Source organism: Acanthochromis polyacanthus, chromosome 22 (assembly GCF_021347895.1).
Source record: "Acanthochromis polyacanthus isolate Apoly-LR-REF ecotype Palm Island chromosome 22, KAUST_Apoly_ChrSc, whole genome shotgun sequence".
NCBI classification, from domain to species: Eukaryota; Metazoa; Chordata; class Actinopteri; family Pomacentridae; genus Acanthochromis; species Acanthochromis polyacanthus.
The window spans coordinates 1,387,060-1,406,722 of NC_067134.1; the positions used below are offsets into that span (position 1 = coordinate 1,387,060).

Consider the following 19,663-nt stretch of genomic DNA (forward strand, 5'->3'; position numbering starts at 1 on the left):
CAGCAAAGACCGAGGAGGAAACTTTCAGAGGAAACACAAGTATTTTGGGAATACTGCTGTTATTGTGACACAAAATGTAGTTTTCAGATGATTTGAGGTGAGAAAGTGGTTGTAAAAACGTCCAATGTGTGGTCAGTTTATCCAGATGAAGCTGATTAAAAATGAGCTCCAACGGTTTCAGAGATGTGAGGTCCAGGTTAGACAGCTATGATGGACGGTCAGCCTCACTGTAGAGCTCCTTATCTGGACCAGACTTTACAATCTGCTGCTCTGACGCTTCTATCGCGCTTCAACAGGATATTCGTAGTTTATGTTGATCTAACCGTCACACTTTGACCTCACACTTTATTTTTATTGTTCAGAGAAAAATCAGTTTGAAAGAAGTTCAAGTTATAACTTTATTTTGTTCATGTTTTACTCAGTCACTGACTGTGATAATAAGAACAGATATAAATTAAAACACAAAATATTATTTTGAAGTTTTGTTTCTGAGTCTTCACGACAAAAAAAATGTATTTTTTGTTCCAGTCTTTGTAGTTCTTTATATTTGCTTTCAGGGCATATTTTAATTGAATATAATTGAAAATGGCGAGAAAAAGATCAGAACAAAAATAAAAACATTAGTTTTACTGCTTTACAAAAGATCTTTTTTCTATTTTCATTTTAACAATTCATTTTTGCAATGGAAGAGGATAAACATTGTCCAAATAAAAAAGCTGTGATTATCCAACATGGAAAATTAAATCCCACTTTTCAACAAATAAGCAAACAAACATGAAGATCAAAGTGTGTTATCAGTCATTTATTAAATGAAAAAAGTTATAATAGTTGAAACCCACAGGTAGAGCAAATAAAACTGGAGAAAGACGTATTAAAAAATCATTGATCTTGTTCAGGAAAAATCAACCACTGCAATGAAAATAAAAACTCAGTTAGACATTGATTACAGCACAAGATCTGTTCAAAGAATTTAGACCATGGAAGGGTTAAAATACACCAAAATGTGAGGAAAACCTCCTTTAACGGCCCAACACAACATTTATAACATTGAACAGGCTGAAAAATGTTTATTTACAGAGTTAAATGTAATCTGGATAGTCCTGGTGGGTTTAAATTCTTGAAGAAGTACACTGATGGAGATGTCAGAGTCTGAAGCTGGGGCCTCATACATGCACTGTAGGAGGAAACATATGACAACTGAAAGCATCACTCACATCCTCTATATCAAAGGTGAGTGCCTGTGCAGAAATGACATGATATTCAAATCAGGACTTTCTCACGCGCTTATTATGAGATCATCAGTTAAACATCATCTCTTCTTATTTCATAGATTGTCACTGCAGAAAAGAGTCAAACGTTGTCAGCAGGATTTGAACCTGCGCAGGGAGACCCCAATGGATTTCTAGTCCATCGCCTTAACCACTCGGCCATGACAACTCCTGTGCTCCTGCTTTCTGTTCTGTGTGATGAAAGCGCAAAATTTGGCTTCACATACAATCATCTGTCGTGTTCCCACCCTTGCTTTACACATTGATCTAATCACTTAAATATTGGAGCTCCGTCTCTCCCTGTTGCTCCGTGCAGCTCTCCTGAGGTCAGCAGAGTCTCTGCTCACCTGTTGGTGGAGGTTAAAGTTGGTGGGTACTGGAGGACAGGCTTGGTGGTCAGAAAAATGCACACAACTTTTCATCCCCTATCATCTCCATTAAGTCCAGGGACACCAGGATCCAGAGCCCAGAGTGATGACCATTACACCATGGAACTTCCTCCACTGTCCTCCACCTCATCTTCTCATCTGACAGAGATCATCAAACACAATACTAAGTTATAACACAACAACAGAACAAAATAAAGTTAGTTTACCCTGTATAATTCCAGTGCACCAAAGGATAATCTGAAATCAATACCAGCAGTTCAAAATATAAAACAGGCTATAAACAACAAAATGACTCTAGCCAAAGTCTGAAAAGAAAGTTATAAAAAAAGACTGCAGACCATGGGAATGTGGAATCAATAGGCTCATCAATATCACTTTCCCATTATGTGGAAGTTGTTTCGAGAATGATTCAAGATTGAGTTTAATTTTCATCAGGTTGTTTTGCTGTAGAAAATACTAAGATGTAGTGTGTCGTGACAGAGATCAGGGCTTCTGGCTGATGCTCATTTCCTCCCTTTTCTCTGCACCTACTACTCTTATCCGTTTGAACTCCTGAGAGCACACAAAAACAGTCCATTTCATAGCGATGGTGGTATAGTGGTGAGCATAGCTGCCTTCCAAGCAGTTGACCTGGGTTCGATTCCCGGCTATTGCATGTGTGCTGGTCATGAAGTGTTGTGTGTTTAGTGTTTGTGATGGTTTAACTGACAACTAAACACTTTGTCACAGAATGTGAGTAATGTCAGTGGCTGCTGGAAGGTCCAACTCGGACATGTTGCAAGTTTGGTGGTGGGATGAGTGATTGCATGTGGCTTATCTGAGCTCACACACTCATACATGCAGTCACACACACCTACTTAGCATTTGTTCAGTGGATCATGGATCAGCAAGCACAACAGGTTCAAGAAGTTTGCAATGAGTGCTGAAAGTGAAAAATTTGTTTTGAGGGCTTGTTGTGTTGTTGTGCATCAGTCAAAATACAATAGCTTTATAAATCTATCTATAAAGTTGAAATAAAAGAAAGAAATCAATGGAAAACAGTACAACACATTTTAAGGACTTATTAAAAAGGATTCACTAGATAAATGGAATAGAAAAAATGACTTTAAATTAAGTGAATAAATGTAGACACAAGCTTCTTTAGAGTAAATCAGGCAGTTAGCAGTTCTAAAGCAGTAACAAGATTAAAAGCATGAACATTAATGTCCCAGAATGATATGTTAGTGGTGTAATATAATACATTGTGCACCAACACAAAGCTTTCACTAAATGTTCATTTTGTAAATGTTTATAGTGTAGTACCACATTGTATAGCTCTGTGTGGGAAAAAATTAGCATGTTAAAGATAAATGAAGTAGAAAAACATGAACGAAAATGAAGTGAAGTTTTTTTTCTCTACTGTAAAGTTTAATTGTTTCAAACTGGATCCTGAAGAAACATTCGCTCATCTTGTGTGCACTTCTGCTGTATTTACAGCTAAATGACAATAAAGCTTGATTTAATTTGATTTTGATTTGAATAAAAGTGCAAACATGTTTCATAAAGGTAAATAAGGTATAAAGGTATAAGGCAACTTAGGCCAGATTTTAATAGAAGTGATCCCTTAAAAACACACTACAAGTCCATCTTCTACAGGGGATCAATACCATTCAAACAAAACCTTATTATGTTACTACATGAAACACACACATTTCATGAGGATTAATTCTGTCTGAACCAGATACACACTGCTGTGTTTAACTTCAAACACTTTCAGCAGTTCTACCTCTCAGTGGTTAGATTACTGTCAGTGAAGGACACAGAGAAAGTACAAATACACAACATGGTAAATTCACCAAACACAACACGAGATCAGTGAAAAAGTCTCCTGTGATGATTAATGGCTGCTGGTTAGAGCTTTCATGTTTTCCTGAAGCAGAAGTTTAATTCAGTGTCACTCAAAGCCTGCTGAACCAGTCACATCATGATGTCTCCTGGCTTTGTTTCATGCAAATGATAATTCAGTTCTTTTTTAAGGCCACCAATTATCCAAAATGTGCATCCCCAGCACATGAACACGGCAGCTCTTGTAGGTCAGTTGGTGTGCAGGTTAACAGGTTGGATCCAATTTTAGCAGACTTGAGCAGAAAAGGGGGGTGCGCACAGGTGGGCTCGTCTGGTCCAAAAAGTCCCGGGCCGAATTTGACACCCAACCTGGCCCTGTGACTCATCCTTTTTTTGCATTAAATAAATGAAAGTAACGAAGTAACTTGTACTCAAATTACATTTTAAATGAAGTAATTTTGAACTTTTACTCAAGTACATTTTTAGATGGGTACTTTTACTTTTACTCTGAGTAGAATTTAAACAAAGTAAAGATACTTTTACTCAATTACATTTTTTCAGTACTTTTTCCACCTCTGAACATAACTGCACAAGGGTTTTCTAATCATCAATGAGCCTTTCAACAGCATTAGCTAACACTTGTAGCATTAGAACACAGGAGTGATGGTTGCTGGAAATGTTCCTCTGTACCCCTATGGAGATATTCCATTAAAAATCAGCCGTTTCCAGCTACAATAGTCATTTACCACATTAACAAGGTCTAGACTGGATTTATCATTTATTTAATGTTATCTTCATTGAAAAAACTGATTTCAAGAAAAAGAAAAAAACATTTCTAAATGACCACAAACTTTTGAACAGTAGTGCATATTTATATAATGTCATATTTTTAATAAGACATGTAAAATGAAATGATATTTATGATGGCTCGTGTCCTTGTTCCTCTTTTAGCACACATCACACAGTATTACAATAATTAAGAACGTTCAATCATCAAATACAATCATTTTCATAACAAGCTGCTGTGGAGGCAAAACCTTTTTGTTCTTTGCAATAAATCTTTTGTTCTTTTATTCAGAAGTCTGAAGGTACAGGTGACACAGAGTGCAAAGCAGTCTATGTGTCAAGTCAAACTGGAAGGAGCTGAAAACTCAAAGGAGAAGCATTTACACACCGGTCCTACACCAGATCAGTGATAGATTATGGCTGTGTAGTTTACAGTTCAGCTGCCAAGACCAACCTGAAAAAGTTGGAAGTTGTTCAGAGTCTTGAATTGAGGTTATGCTGTGGAGCAATGAAAACAACCCCAGTAGATGCCATTCAAGTGGAGATGGGAGCGATGCCATTAGATTTTAGAAGGATGCAATTCGCCCTGACTTACTGGGCTAACTTACAGAGACATAGACAAAGTCATCCGGTGTTGAATGTTTTGCAGCCATGTCAGGAAAAAGAGAAGGTGCAGATTAATAACTTTGGATGGGTAATAGAAAGCATGACACAAGAGTCCGGAATAGATCAACTTGAAATAAGTCCAACGGTTTCAATTTCTCTTACTCCTCCATGGTTACTGACAGAAATAAAGGTGGATCTAAGCTTATTGGAAAAGAAGTGTAATAGTGGTTCTGTTAATGGGTATATTTCTTATGTTTATTCAAATGATTTGGTAATTTATACTGATGCGTCAAGGTCACTTACAGGTCAGGTTGGAGTGTCTTTTGTTATTCCTGAATTAGGCATTGCTATTAATAAAAGAACAAGCGACAAGTTATCAGTGTACACCGGGGAATTGGCAGCAATATTGCTGGCATTAAACTGGACAGAGGATAATGGAAAAGAAAGAACTGTGATTGCAACTGACTCCAGCAGTGCAGCAATAAGTGTTAAAAATTTGAAATCTGAGGCAAGACAAGATATTATATGTGAAATTGGTCAAATTAGTTATAGGCGAGGGAGACAAGGCAAGCAAGTTATTATTTTGTGGGTTCCGGCACACACAGAAGTGGATGGAAATGAGTTAGCAGACAAGTATGCAAAAAGAGGGGCTGCTAAAAATGTAATTGACTTTCCCATGAAGTATAGTAGATCTGAAGTTAAAACAATAGTTAAAGAACGAATGAAGAAGAAATGGCAAAGACAATGGGATACCTGCTTGAAAGGTCGCTTTTATTACTCCATTCAAAGACGTGTAGAGGGGAATTTAGGAGAACACAGCTGTTTAGGCCGGAAAGAGGAGGATGTCTTGTCACGATTAAGACTCGGGCACACAGGGCTGAATAGCACTCTGAGAATTATTGGAAAACATAATACAGGGGAATGTGAATGCTGTAGAGTGGAGGAGAATGTTGAGCATGTATTGATTTATTGCCCCAAGTTTCAGCAGCAGAGAAGAGTATTCATGAGGAAAATCTGTGATAGTAAAATTAAATTCGAGGTCAGGGAAATTTTGAGTAATTTATCTTTGAAACATGTTGCTAGAGCATTGCTTTTATTTATGGAAAGAACAGGTTTAAGAGAGAGGGTTTAAGGGCTGCTGGGGCCTTCCTGCCCCACACTCCGTTCCAGAAGGTGGCGGTAATGCACCTAAAGTTGCGTGCCAACTGCCATTAAACAAAAAGAAGAAGAAGAAGAAGAAGAAGCTGGGGCGGAAACAATTTGCGGCTGCAGGTTTGCCACCAGCGGCATACATGGGGACACACGCAACACTGAGGAGGAACTGAGAATGAATGACCGAGTTCAAACAAAGTGTCCGTGAGTTTCTGTTGGGAAAGCATCAAGATCTGCGGCAAACTGTGCAGGATTGCCTTCATCTCCAAAATCCTGGTTGCAGCCGGTAAGAGCAGAATTCTGGAGACTCTAAAAGACTGTTTAAGCTGCCGATGTGTGCCACTGCAGTATGTGTTAGCATTAGCATTAGCCACGGAGATCAGCCACGAGCGGCTTGCTGTAAACTTTGTCTGTTTACCAATAATTGCCGTGTGTTTTTTAAATTGTTCAGTTGAAAATAAGATTGCAGGCTAATATGTGCTAATTAGAGGGTTCCAGCTAAGACCAGTGAATTCATCCTGTTTGTAATGGTGGGTTTTTACGATGCCCTTTATTTATTTATTGGATCTGGAAAGGATTGCACTTTAAAAGCACTTTATGCACTTTAAATAATTTTAAAACCATGAAGTAAAAAGTATAAAATGGTTAAAACATTTTTGATAAAAATGCTCAGAGTAATTTGTTAAACTGTGATTCAAAATCAACTCTTTAGAATACAGATAAATTCATGTGTGGTATAGTATTGGGTTGAATATTGCTCATGCCATGATTTGTCGCTTCAGTTTATGTGGTGTTGAGGTTGACAAACATAAATTGAGTGGAGTAGCATTTGCCAATGTGGTGAAAATGTTCATGAGGAATGGTTGTTACTATTTGCTGAATGCAGTAATGCCAACATTGTCCTTTTGTGTTCTGTTTAAAGGTTTTTCACCTCAATCTATCAACTAAACTTATGGACTTATGGAAGTTGCCACCTCTGTATCTCATGAATTTGCGACCACTGCAAAATAAAAGAGGGAAAAGAAAGAAAGCAACTGTCTGATTGATGAGTGGAGTCCTGCTCAAACCCTGGGTAGATGAAACATCCTTTTTCAAGTGGGGAAACTGCAGAAACTGTGAGAAAAATCATCAATGAGAATCGCCTGTCATTGAAAGTGGGAGGACACTTGACACTATGGAAGAGTGCAAAGAACAGAGAGTGAGAGCTGCCTTTAAACAGAACACTGAGCAGTAAAATACATTCACTAACTTACAGCATGAACAGTTTTCTACCAGCATTCCTGTCTTGAATCACCTGCAGTAGCATCTTTATGTTCTCTTTATTCTCTTTTTCCGTGTCTGTTTTCTGTCTGTGTTCCTTATTTTTAACAGTTTAAGTTCATTTGTATCAGTTTTAGGTGAAACTGAAAAGAGCTAAAAGTGAACTATTGAGTTGAAATGTGTCCTCTGTGTTGGCTGATGAACATATGGGACACTCTGACACTTGTGTATAGAGTGGTATCCTAATGAAGATGTGTTTGATGTGACAGGTGATTGGCAGGAGGAGGAGAGTCTGACGGAGGAGCAGAGGAATGTTGGCAGCCATTTAGTCTGAGCTCAACAACGGAGGAAACATGGATTCTTCACAAAAGGTGAGAAACATACCACTGTAACATTATGATCATTCATTTGTTCTTTAAAATGTGTAAAGTTGCTCCAGTTGGTTAGATGGGCCGACCAAAGCCAGGTGACGTTGGCTGGAGAGATGTAGCTCTGCAGAAGCAGCTGTACTGAGGATATGATGGTGGACTGCTAGGAAGCTGCTTGTTCTTTGTTTGAGGCTGAACTAGCTGCTGATCATACTTTATGAAAATGTCTTACATGATGATGAAGATAAGTAACGGAAGAAAAGTCTTGTTTTTCAAGCAAGTTGTTGAGGAAGGTAAAGAGCAGCATTTTCTTTGGTAGAGAATAATACTTTTGAGCATTGTGAGTTTACCAGCCTTTTCCTTTTCAAGAAATTCAGACAGTTGAACCCAGAAGTTTACTTACACTGTATAAACGACACATAACCCTTTTTTAATTTACACGATCTGACATTAAATCTGGCAATGCTTCTCCTGTTTTATGTCTGTTAAGATGACCAAAATTATCTTTAAATGCCAGAATAACGAAAGACAATTTTTTTAATAGAATTTTTATTACTTTCTTCACAATCTTGGACTTGACTATGGACTTCGACCATACTATGTTCCAAGGGTCACATCATAACAATACTTGTATACATTCCACCCAAAGCAACTTACTTGTTTCCATATGATGTGTTGCATGATACTGTAGCTAGGATACAGACTCAACATCCTGAGGCACTTGTAATAATATCAGGAGATTTCAATCATGTCAGCCTCTCCTCTCATCTGACTGGATTTACACAGTTTAACTGCCCTACCAGAGAGAATAAAACCCTAGACCTGCTGTATGCCAATGTCAAAGAAGCTTACAGAGCTACTGCCTTCCCACCACTGGGCAGGTCAGATCATAACTTGGTTTATCTGCAGACCTGTTACAAACCTTGTGTGCTGAGACAGTCTGCAACTAAAGTCCAAATCAGAAGATGGACTCCTCAAACTAGTGAAGCTCTAAGGGACTGCATTGAATCAACAGACTGGAATGTGCTTCTGGAAACGGATGAGGACAGTATGAACATTGACAGACAGGTTGATTGTTTTACTGAATACATCAGCTTCTGTAGAAACACAGTCCTACCTGCAAAGACTGCCTGCTCTATGGATGACATCCTGTATTGTATCGGTACCAAAAATCAAATGTCCGGCTGAACTAAATGACTACAGACCTATTGCTCTGACCTCACACATCATGAAAACTCTGGCGCAGCTGGTTTTACGTCTACTGAGGCTTGAGGTCAAAGACAAACTCGATTCCTTGCAGTTGGCTTACAAAAAACACATTGGAGTGGATGATGCCATCCTCTTCATGCTTCACCATGCCCTGTCTCATCTGGAGGAACCTGGAGTTTATGTGAGAATCATGTTCTTTGATTTTTCAACTCCATCCAACCCACCATCCTCAAGCACAAGCTCACAGAGATGGGAGTGGCTCCTTTCTGTGTTTCATGGATCACAGATTACCTGACAGGAAGGCCAGTTTGTCAGGCTGGGGAACTGTGTTTCTGGGACATTAATGAGCAGTACTGGGGCTCCACAAGGAACAGTCCTGGCTCCATTCCTGTTCACACTGTATACATCTGACTTCAAATACAGCATTGAGTCCTGCCACATTCAGAAATACGCTGACACTGCTATCGTGGCATGTATCAGAAATGGACAGGAAGCTGAATACAGAGATCTGATAAGTGCCTTCAGTGACTGGAGTCACAAAAACTGCCTGCTACTCAACGCCTCAAAGACAAAGGAAATGATCATAAATTTCCGCAGATCCAAAACCCCTCTTCATCTATTGAACACTTGTGGTGTTGACATGGAGGTGGTGACATCATATAAATATTTAGGTGTCCACCTTGACAATAAATTAGACTGGTCTAAAAATGCAGACTTGATCTACAAAAAGGGCCAGAGCCGACTTTTTTTACCTGAGAGCACTTCGATCAATAGACATCTTCAGTAAGATGCTGCAGATGTTTTATCAGTCTGTGGTAGCAAGTGTCCTGTTTTATGTTGCAGTCTGCTGGGGAGGCAGCATAAAGAACAAGGATGCAAGGCATCTGAACAAACTGATTAAAAAAGCTGCTCTGTAGTTGGAATCGGATTGAACACATTGGAGGATGAGGTGGAGAGACGGACACTTAGAAAGATGGAGGCCATTCTGACAAACATGGATCATCCACTTCACATTTGCCTCAGTGAACAACAAAACATCGGTGGACGGCTCCTATCCCTGTGCTGCAGGACTGAAAGATTCAGGAAATGTTTCTTGCCATCAGCAATCGGACTGTTTAATTCAAATGCATAAAGATAAGACCAAACAATTGAATTTCCCTTCGGGGATCAATATAGCAGTCCCTCCAGGAATTTGCGATGTTGTGATCACGCGAAATCAACCAATCTCTGCAAATTTTGCGTGGCCTTGCAATTTTGTCCAATCACCGCAACTTTCCCGCAATTTTGGCCCGCCTCCCGTGAGTTCCACCAATCATAGCAGCCCCCAGCGCAAACCTAATGCACATACGTCACCAAATTCACTTCCTTGTTTATGGTTTGAAGATGCAGACATGTGCGGTACTAATGTCTCTCATTTACCAACAAAAATGACTGCTGAAGACATTGATAAACAACTAATTCACTGATGTTTTTCACCAAAGCGAAGCTAAACTGTTTTACAACCGTGCAATATTGTGGTGGAATTCAAAAAAAGAAGAAAAAAAAAATCAGCTATTAATACACTTTAAAAAAACATGAAACATATTAGAACGGCTGAAATGAGCGGAAAACAGACCACATTAATCACCATGATGGAAACCGTTGCATCCAGATCCATTAGAGTACTGAAAGAATGAGGTAAATTAGTTTAATTATTCCACCAAAGAACACGGCAGTGTTATGTGACAATCGGCGTGTGTGAATCCTTCCTCTGTTACCAACATCACTCAAAAACAGACTCAGGGATTTGAATGAAATTTTCAGGGTCGGTCAGAAATGACACAAGGACCAAATGATTAGACTTCAGCAGTGATGCGACTTAAAGTTTGGATCCACGTATTTGTTAAGGATTCATAGCGGCACTGCGTCTGATAGCGGCACGGTAACCATGGCAACAGATGAATGCTACCTCAGCGGCCTGCTGACTATCACATGATTGTGATCCTACAACAAATCTACCACTGTGGACGTATCGGAAATGACACAAGGAACAACTGATTAAATTGTGGGGGTGTTTCTGAGTCCCATCAATTCCAGTTACCAGCTACATATTTAGGTCACGCGATTCGGTATGTACACATGCAGAACACACCCCTGTCTTGGTGCAGGACTGCGCTCTCTGTGCTGTTCTTGTTAGTTGACGTGACAAGCCGTGAGCGTGTGCTTGTGAACACGTGTGTGCCAGGATGTGAAATTAACTTTTTAAGCCACTGACAGATATGTCCAAATATGATTCATTCAATAGTAAATTAGCATTTTGTGCCGCAAATCTACCAACCACATCATGTTAAACCAGTATCTGGCTGCTGCTAATTTCCCACTGTGGTGTGCCAGCTTTTGTGGAAATGGGTTGGAACGTTATATAATTAATTTCGGAATAAATATTGTCAATTACAGCGTTGAAACATGTTCTACAATCTGGAAAAAATGCAGCTTTTTAGTAGTTGTCACTGTCTCCCGCAATTTCATCACAACAAATAAGCTTAAAACATTGCAACTTTTAACGCAATTTTTTTAGAAAATCTGCCGCGAATTCAGGCATTTTCGGCCGCAACAATCACGAAAAACGCCCGCGAAATCTTGGAGGGACTGAATAAAGTCATTCTATTCTATAATCAGAAGTTTGCATACACTAAGATTGCTATGCCTTCAAGATGATGATGTCCTGACTTTGAAAGCTTTTGATAGATTAAGATGTATTTTCAGGCACACCTCAAACCCACTGCTTCCTTGTGTGATGACATTAGAAAACCTAAAGAAATCAGCCAAGACATCAGGAAGACATTTGTGGGCCTCCACAGGTGTGGTTCATCCTTGAGTGCAATTTCCAGATTGCTGTGGTTTGACGTTTATCTGTCCAAATAATTACATGCACAGATCAACACCATGGGAATGTCAAGCCATCCTACTGCTCAAGATGGAGATTGGTTAAGGTTAGAATTGTTTTGGAGGGAAATGTGCTCATCAAGCCCAGAACAAAAGCAAACGACCTTGTGAAGATGCTGGCTGAGGATGGCCTGAGTACACCATCCCAACTGTGAAGCATGGGGGTGGCAGCACCATGTTGTGAGAGTGTTTTTGCTGCAGGAGGGACTGGTGCACTTCACAAAATAGATGGCATCAAGAAGATAGAACATTATGTGGAAATATGGAAGCAACATCAGCCAGCAAATGAAAGCTTGGGCACAAGTGGGTCTTCCAAATGACAAGGACAGTGCTGGTGCAAATCTGACACTGTCCTGGAGAAACTGTGCACTACTGACTTAGAACTGCTTTCTGCTTCATTGTGCCCTTCATATCTGCCTCAGAAGTTTCCCCAAATATTTGTGAAACTTGTCTATATCCGTCCAAAGGCCAGTGAAATAAATACCTGTGGGCACAAAGGTGCTTCTGCTCTGGGTTCCTCTGACCACAACTGCATCCTCCTTATCCCTGTCTACCACTGTACTGAAGCAAGGCAAAGTGCAGAACATCAGAGTGAGAGTTTGTCACACTCTGCAGGGATGTCTGGAGGTTACTGACTGGGACGTGTTTAAGGAGTCCTCAGCTGATATTGATGAACCGACTGATGTTGTGAGCAGCTGGGTCACAGACTGTGAAACCAGTGTTATTCCTGGAAAAACTGTTAAACTATATCCAAACACTAAGCCATGGGTTTCTAAGAAGCTTAAAGACCTACTGTTCAGAAAGAAAACAGTCTTCAGAGAAGGAAATACACTAAATCTGTATAACTGACAGAAGGAAATAAAGTAGGAGATCAGGACCCACAAAAGACAATACAAAGACAACCTTGAGTCTCAGCTCAAAATGAACAACCTCAGTTCAGTCTGGGACGGCATGAATCTGATCACTGGAACCAATTAATGTGTCAATGAGAGAGTTCAGCTCAGTGGTTATAATATTGATTTAGAGCTGGCTCAAAGTCTGAACAGTTTTTATGTCAGGTTTGACTGCCATGATTTCAGGGCTAAACACGCTGAGACTAAAAACTGTCTCATGTCAGCGTCTCCACAGAATCCCTTTCTTTTATCCGGGTTGGAAATAAATCTATGTTAAAAATGTAATCTGGTGTCTCAAACAGTGCAGACCAAAGAAAAGTCCTCTACATGATTACATCGGTGGCTGTTTATTGAAAACTTTTACGACGTCTGACCAAATGACCAAGATTGCTGCCGATGTCCCTGTCTATCTTATGTTTTGTTTGATTTTTCTTTAAATGGCTTTTATTTTGCTTTTAATTGTTTTACTGTGTTTTTTTTACATTTTAAAAACATTTCCTTTAATCGTTGTTATTCCTTTAACTGTTTTCAGGGATGACAATTGTCTGCGGATCCGCGGATTTCCGCCAATTTAATGTCAAATTTGAACATTTCTGTGAATCCTCTAAATCTGTTGAGAAAATTTTAGGGGGGGGTTAGGTACTTTATTGTCGCTGATGTTAACGTTGTTAACATCTCGCGGGAGTGAGGCGTGAGTTTCGTTAAACGAAACTCGCGCCTCACTACGAAACTCACGCCTCACTCCTGCGAGATTTTCACTGAAGCTATCGTTCGATTGTAAATGGCCCAGCAGTTGGACAGCTTCAAGCTTGGACCAATCAAATTGCTCGTAGCATTCTTTGTTACAAATTCATGGTGGCGTGTTCGACTCGGATGTTTGGAGATTTGGTATCGTGTTGAGTGGAATGATGAGATTTTTAACGAAGGATCAGGAGTCACCAGTCACAGAAATTGACAAAAGTGTCAAAAATAAGTTCCGATGGGAATGGCTGGAGAGAAAAGTCACTGTGAAGGTGAAAATTGGCTCAATGATCGACGAGGTAACGGAAACACTTGGACAATTTCTGAAGAAACCAGACGTGGCCGGAAAAGCTTTTTGTGTGTATTGTAACGATTTGATTAATTACGGATCGCGTGGATGCGTAGCACTGTCAGACAGTTACACCAGCAGCATCAACAGCTACTTCAAGTGCCAAGGCAAAAGATACATTGAAAGAGAAGGAAATGACTGCAAGAAAAGCCCACCAGCAGGAGTTGAAAAGGAAGGCTGTCCAGAGACTTACACAGCTTGCTGCAAAGAGAAGAAAATTGACAAAATAGGAGTGTTGCAGTGAACTGACTTGTATATATTGTACATAGTAGAATAGAACTCATAGATTTGTGAAATATTTTGGACTGAAGATAGTGAGAAAAGATTGAAGAACATGTAAGTTAACTTTTCATTAAATTTGCTGACTGAAACAAGTCTAGTGTTATGTTTTTGACCATTTTTATCAGTCTAAATGACTTCTATAAATCTCTCAGCTTCATCCCCCCCGCCCCGCCACGTCAATTTTCAGCTGAAATCCGAATTTCCTGTTGACATCCCTGTGTTTTACTGTTTTGTTGCTTTTGTTGTTTGATGGTGAACGCTTGTGTAACTGCTGCACAACAAATTTCCCAGGTCGTTCGGGCCAAATCCAGAATTCAGTGGCAGAATTACAGATCTTTTCTGGACTGGTATCAACATCTGATCCCCGAGGAGAAATTTCAAATTGTACATTTCTCCAGTAATGTAACTTAACGGAAAGTCTGGGGATCAAGAGATCCTGGTGGTACAATCCCATCAGTCACGAGCTCTGCTTTGTTTTTCACGCTGATCGACAGATTTTACTACCCAATATTCTAAAACTACCGTGTAGAAAGCTGAAAACTATCGGCCTGTGAAAATAGTTTTGTTGACATTGTGAGTGTGCTGTTGACACATTTCTAGGTTTCTAATGACAAAGCTGCTGGCATGTCTGCAGATTCTTGATTTTGTTTCAGCCTCATGTCTAACTACATGGAATTGAGACTTTTAGGTTCAATTTTTTTCATGATTGCTCTTCCATCACTGCCTCTGTTTTTATCTTTGTCTTTTGCTACAGAAATGTAAACACAGCAATGGAGTGAGATGTCGGACCTCTGAGGAGGATAAGGATGGTTCGGCAACAACGGCAAAAAGAGATGAATCACTGAGTTGTGAGCAATGTGACAAGACTTTTATTACAGCAACAAAGCTAAGAATTCACAAACATATTCACACTGTGGACAAACCATTCAGCTGTGATCAATGTGGAAAGGCTTTTACTCAGAAGAGTGACTTAAAAAGACATCAACTCATTCACAGTGGAGTTAAACCATTCAGCTGTGATCAGTGTGGAAAGGCTTTTACTCACAAGAGTCAGTTAAAAAGCCATCAACTCATTCACAGTGGAGTTAAACCATTCAGCTGTGATCAGTGTGGGAAGGCTTTTACTCAGAAGAGTGACTTAAAAAGACATCAACTCATTCACAGTGGAGTTAAACCATTCAGCTGTGATCAGTGTGGAAAGGCTTTTTCTCACAATAGTCACTTAAAAAGCCATCAACTCATGCACAGTGGAGTTAAACCATTCAGCTGTGATCAGTGTGGAAAGGCTTTTACTCACAATAGTCACTTAAAAAGCCATCAACTCATGCACAGTGGAGTTAAACCATTCAACTGTGATCAGTGTGGTAAGGCTTTTACTCGGAAGACTCATTTAAAAAGCCATCAACTCATGCACAGTGGAGTTAAACCATTCAGCTGTGATCAGTGTGGAAAGGCTTTTACTAAGAAGAGTGACTTAAAAAGACATCAACTCATTCACAGTGGAGTTAAACCATTCAGCTGTGATCAGTGTGGAAAGGCTTTTACTCACAATAGTCACTTAAAAAGCCATCAACTCATTCACAGTGCAGTGAAACCATTCAGCTGTGCTCAGTGTGGAAAGGCTTTTACTCAGAAGAGTCAGTTAAAAAGCCATCAACTCATTCACAGTGGAGTGAAATTGTTTGGCTGTGATCAATGTGGAAAGGCTTTTACTCTCAAGAGTACATTAAGAAGTCATCAACTAATGCACAGTGGAGTTAAACCATTCAGCTGTGATCAGTGTGGAAAGGCTTTTACTCACAAGAGTCAGTTAAAAAGCCATCAACTCATTCACAGTGGAGTTAAACCATTCAGCTGTGCTCAGTGTGGAAAGGCTTTTAATCAGAAGAGTATGTTAAAAAGACATCAGCTCATTCACAGTGGAGTGAAATTGTTCAGCTGTAATCAGTGTGGTAAGGCTTTTACTCGGAAGACTCATTTAAAAAGCCATCAACTCATTTACAGTGGAGTGAAACCATTCAACTGTGATCAGTGTGTGAAAACCTTTACTCAGCATGAACAGTTGTTGATCCATCAATGCCCCCATTCTGGTACAAAGCGGTACCACTGTGACTCCTGTGAAAAAACTTTCAGCTCCCAACAGACCTTAAAATATCACCAACGCATCCACACTGGACATGATGTGTACCGATGTGATCACTGTGGTGAACCATTTGCATTGTACTCACAGTTAAAAGCTCATGAAGTGACCCACACTGGGGTTAAACCATACCTTTGTGATCAGTGTGGGAAACGCTACAGCTACATTGCAAACCTCAAAGTTCACCAACGTGTCCACACTGGGGAGAGACCATACAGATGTGATGAGTGTAAGAAGACTTTTACAACTTTGGGTTCCCTGAAACAACACCAGCAGATCCGCACCAGAAAGAAAGCATTCAATCAGTGTCACAGTGAGGTATGTAAAGACTGGTCTCAGTCACAGTGTACACACAATTGTGTATTGGATAATTTTGGATATTGCTGCAAAATTGTTTCAAAACCGTTTTGAACAACTGTGGTCAGTTGAATTCTGTTAACACATTATCAGCTATCATTCAGTCTAACCTGTATTGGTTTTGTCACAGAAATCTGGTCCAGGTTAATCTGGGGATGTAGGTTAGATTAGGAATTCTGACATAATCAGACAACTGAATGTTAAATTCCAACAGTGACGTTCTCTTTGTTTTCCAAGCAGAACGGAACAGATGGACAAAAGTCTCAGACTTGTCAGCACTCTGCCAATGGTGAACAGTGCTGCTTTGACCAGTCTGGACCAACGTCCAACCAACAAGGAACCCTACAACGACACCAGCGTATGCACACTGGACACAGACTGAACCCCTGCCAAGAAGATTTCTCCATGCAGGGTTCAGTAAAGGTTTATGAAGTCCTCCACAAACTTAAAGTCCTTGAGATCCGGCTTCATAGAATTCAGGTCTAATTTCTTGTTTAGTGTCTTCGTTGCTTCGTTGCAAAATCCATTAAGAGGAAAGCTGTCGTTAACAGATGTGACTGGTAAATTAATCAAACCGTTCAAAGTGGTTACTCAGTTAAATGAATTATCAGTGGTAGAGGGATAGACGTCTGGATGGAGGCAGTGAGCAGCAGGGCGAATTTCCTCAATTACCACCTTAATGGTTCCTGAGATCCCTCTGGGCTGCAGGAACCCGTTAGATGCAGAGCTGGTTCAGTGATTCTCTGATGATTAAGCATAATTAATTGAGGAGATTACTGGCCTTAGGGTTCCTGTCTGTCCGTCTGTAAATTTAAAAACATGAAGTGTTCTATGAAAAGTCCAATCTTTGAAAGCTGACATGTAGTTCCGAATCATTTCTTTGTAAATTAGCTGCATCCAGTCATTACCATGACACTGGCAGTGATTCTCTGATGATTAATCATAATTAATTTAGGAGATTACTGGCCTTAGGATATCTATCTATCTATCTATCTATCTATCTATCTATCTATCTATCTGTCTTTCTGTCTATCTGTCTGTCTGTCTGTCTGTCTGTCTGTCTGTCTGTCTGTCTGTCTGTCTGTCTGTCTGAACTTTCTCAGCTACAGCATCTGCACCTCTGCTTCTGTGTGAAGTAGTCATTACAGGAGAGAAAGTGTAGAAAATCTGACAAATTTTGTCAAGTGGTCCAGAAAAATCTGACTACCCCTACAACTTCTCTCCTGTAATGATAGTAATAAGTAATACATAGTTGATACTTCACACAGCAGTAGCAGAGGTGCAGATGTTGTAGCTGAGAAAGTTTGGAGGTTGCCACTTCTTGCATTCCAAGAATAGTAGGGGAGTCAGATTTTGTCAAGTGGCCCAGAAAAATCTGACTCCAGATTTTATTTCATATCATACAATCTGCACTTTTAACTCAACCTGCATATTTCTGTTCAAGATCTAGTTTTGAAATGGTCTCTCTGTTCTTAATCTGCCATACTGTGATCATTTAGCCCCTTATTTCAATATTCTGTTCTTGCAGACTGTAATTTACGAGTTTTTTTTTTAAACTTGTTGTGATTTGGTGTTTTAGCTGTTGTAGCTAATAATTTCCCAGGTGTGGGATCAATAAAGAATTTCAATTCTATTATATTGTGAACTGGCCCTATAAAAATAACAACAATAAGAAATTACTTTATACTTAAGAACGATACTTATATTAAAGACTTTATACATAAATACCAGACATATTTTGATGCCATATCTTGCATTCTTAGGGGAGTCTGATTTTAAGTAAGGAGATATAAAGTTTTCTCAGTGAACAATTATTTTAATGACACGTGTAGAACACTGATGGAATGTGAACAATATTTGGCGACTACACCCTGTCCTGTCCTGATGTCCTCATAGGAGTGAAGCTGAGAGTAGCGTAGGATCTCCCCAATGCCATTTAGGGTGGGCACATACGGATGAGAAGAGGAGGAGAAACATGTCACCTAATCATATTTAACAGGAAAACATGTCTGCAGTTCGGTACTTAGTCACATTTAACCCATAAACAACAGCAAAAGCAGTAAACGTACGACAGAAAACCCCGTCAAGTGGCCACAGAGTGAAAAGTAAGTCACACGCGTTCACGCGAAGGGGAAGTCAGATTTTTCCGGGGAGTGTGAAAATTGCACAACACCTGGATTAGTCCGAATCCTTTTTTCTGATTGGCTGAGACGAGACACGTGACAGTGTGCATCTATTAATGATCGGAAGCATTCAGGTCGTTCCGGTTATACTCGGTAGCGCTCTTCAGTAAAGGAGACGCAGTTTGTTATTTTCTTTGATTATCGCTCGGCAAATTACAAAAAAGTTGCAAGTTAACCCTTTTTCCACATTTATTAGGCAAAATTAGCTTTGCCACCGTGGCTAAACATGCTAAAAATGGCTTTGCCATCCTGAGGAAGGCTTCGCCTATGGCGAAGTGGAGAATGGCTAGCGCAAGCACAGAGACACCCTGAAAATTTGACACAATCTTAAATATTATGAAATATTTGTTGAAAAGTCTTTTTCGTGTGTTTCTAAGGGTGTGGCTGCATCAGAAAGACACAAATACAAATGATGTTTTTTTGGTTTGTTGTTTACAAGAAATATTTTATGGAACCAGTCAATTTTCAGTTTTAATGTCTTTTATTAGGATGTGTTTAGTTTTATGATTGTACTAAAATAAATGACTCTTGAAGACCTCAAAGTGATTCTTAATGCAGTATTTCACAAATGTATGGGATGTCCAATCCACTGCTGTATTTAACAGCAATCTGATCTGCTGACGTTAGCAAGACAAACAAGTGAAGGTTTCAGGCTTTTATCTAGAATTGTTCTTGAGATATTCATCTTCAAACAGCCTCAAATTTCAATGTGAGAAAATCAAAATGAGTGAAACTGGGTCTGCAGTCCACTGAAAAACCTCTAAGAAAGTGTCTGACATACTGAGCTAATATTTCATAGATAGCATTGTAAATCTCCACAGTTTATGATTTTAAAAAAAGTTTTTTTGGGAGATGGTCAATGATTTGAAACAGAGTTTGTCCCCTAGAGGACAAATGGCACAATCACAGAATGAGGGTATGTTTTGAAAAA

The 19,663-nt window shown here is 39.6% G+C and overlaps 1 protein-coding gene and 2 non-coding genes across 5 annotated transcripts; 2 read left to right on the forward strand and 1 right to left on the reverse strand.

Annotated features, from left to right (window-relative positions):
• Nucleotides 1-1,355: 1,355 nt before the first annotated feature.
• On the reverse strand, nt 1,356-1,437 carry trnas-aga (transfer RNA serine (anticodon AGA)). The gene has a single exon. It is a non-coding gene; the product is annotated as a tRNA-Ser (tRNA).
• Nucleotides 1,438-2,240: 803 nt separating this feature from the next.
• trnag-ucc (transfer RNA glycine (anticodon UCC)) lies at nt 2,241-2,312 on the forward strand. The gene has a single exon. It is a non-coding gene; the product is annotated as a tRNA-Gly (tRNA).
• A 3,124-nt stretch (nt 2,313-5,436) lies between these two features.
• LOC127531966 (gastrula zinc finger protein XlCGF57.1-like) lies at nt 5,437-19,274 on the forward strand. Of its 3 annotated transcripts, none has more exons than XM_051942680.1 (4): nt 5,437-6,311; nt 7,555-7,656; nt 14,807-16,510; nt 16,790-19,274. In XM_051942680.1, exons 2-4 carry the CDS (start codon nt 7,639-7,641, stop codon nt 17,033-17,035), a joined length of 1,968 nt encoding a protein of 655 aa, XP_051798640.1. In that variant the 5' UTR covers nt 5,437-6,311; nt 7,555-7,638; the 3' UTR covers nt 17,036-19,274. The 3 variants fall into 3 exon arrangements, with proteins under 3 accessions (XP_051798640.1, XP_051798639.1, XP_051798641.1); XM_051942679.1 differs by lacking the exon at nt 5,437-6,311 and adding an exon at nt 6,318-7,223; XM_051942681.1 differs by lacking the exon at nt 5,437-6,311 and adding an exon at nt 6,318-7,097.
• The last annotated feature ends 389 nt before the right edge of the window (nt 19,275-19,663 follow it).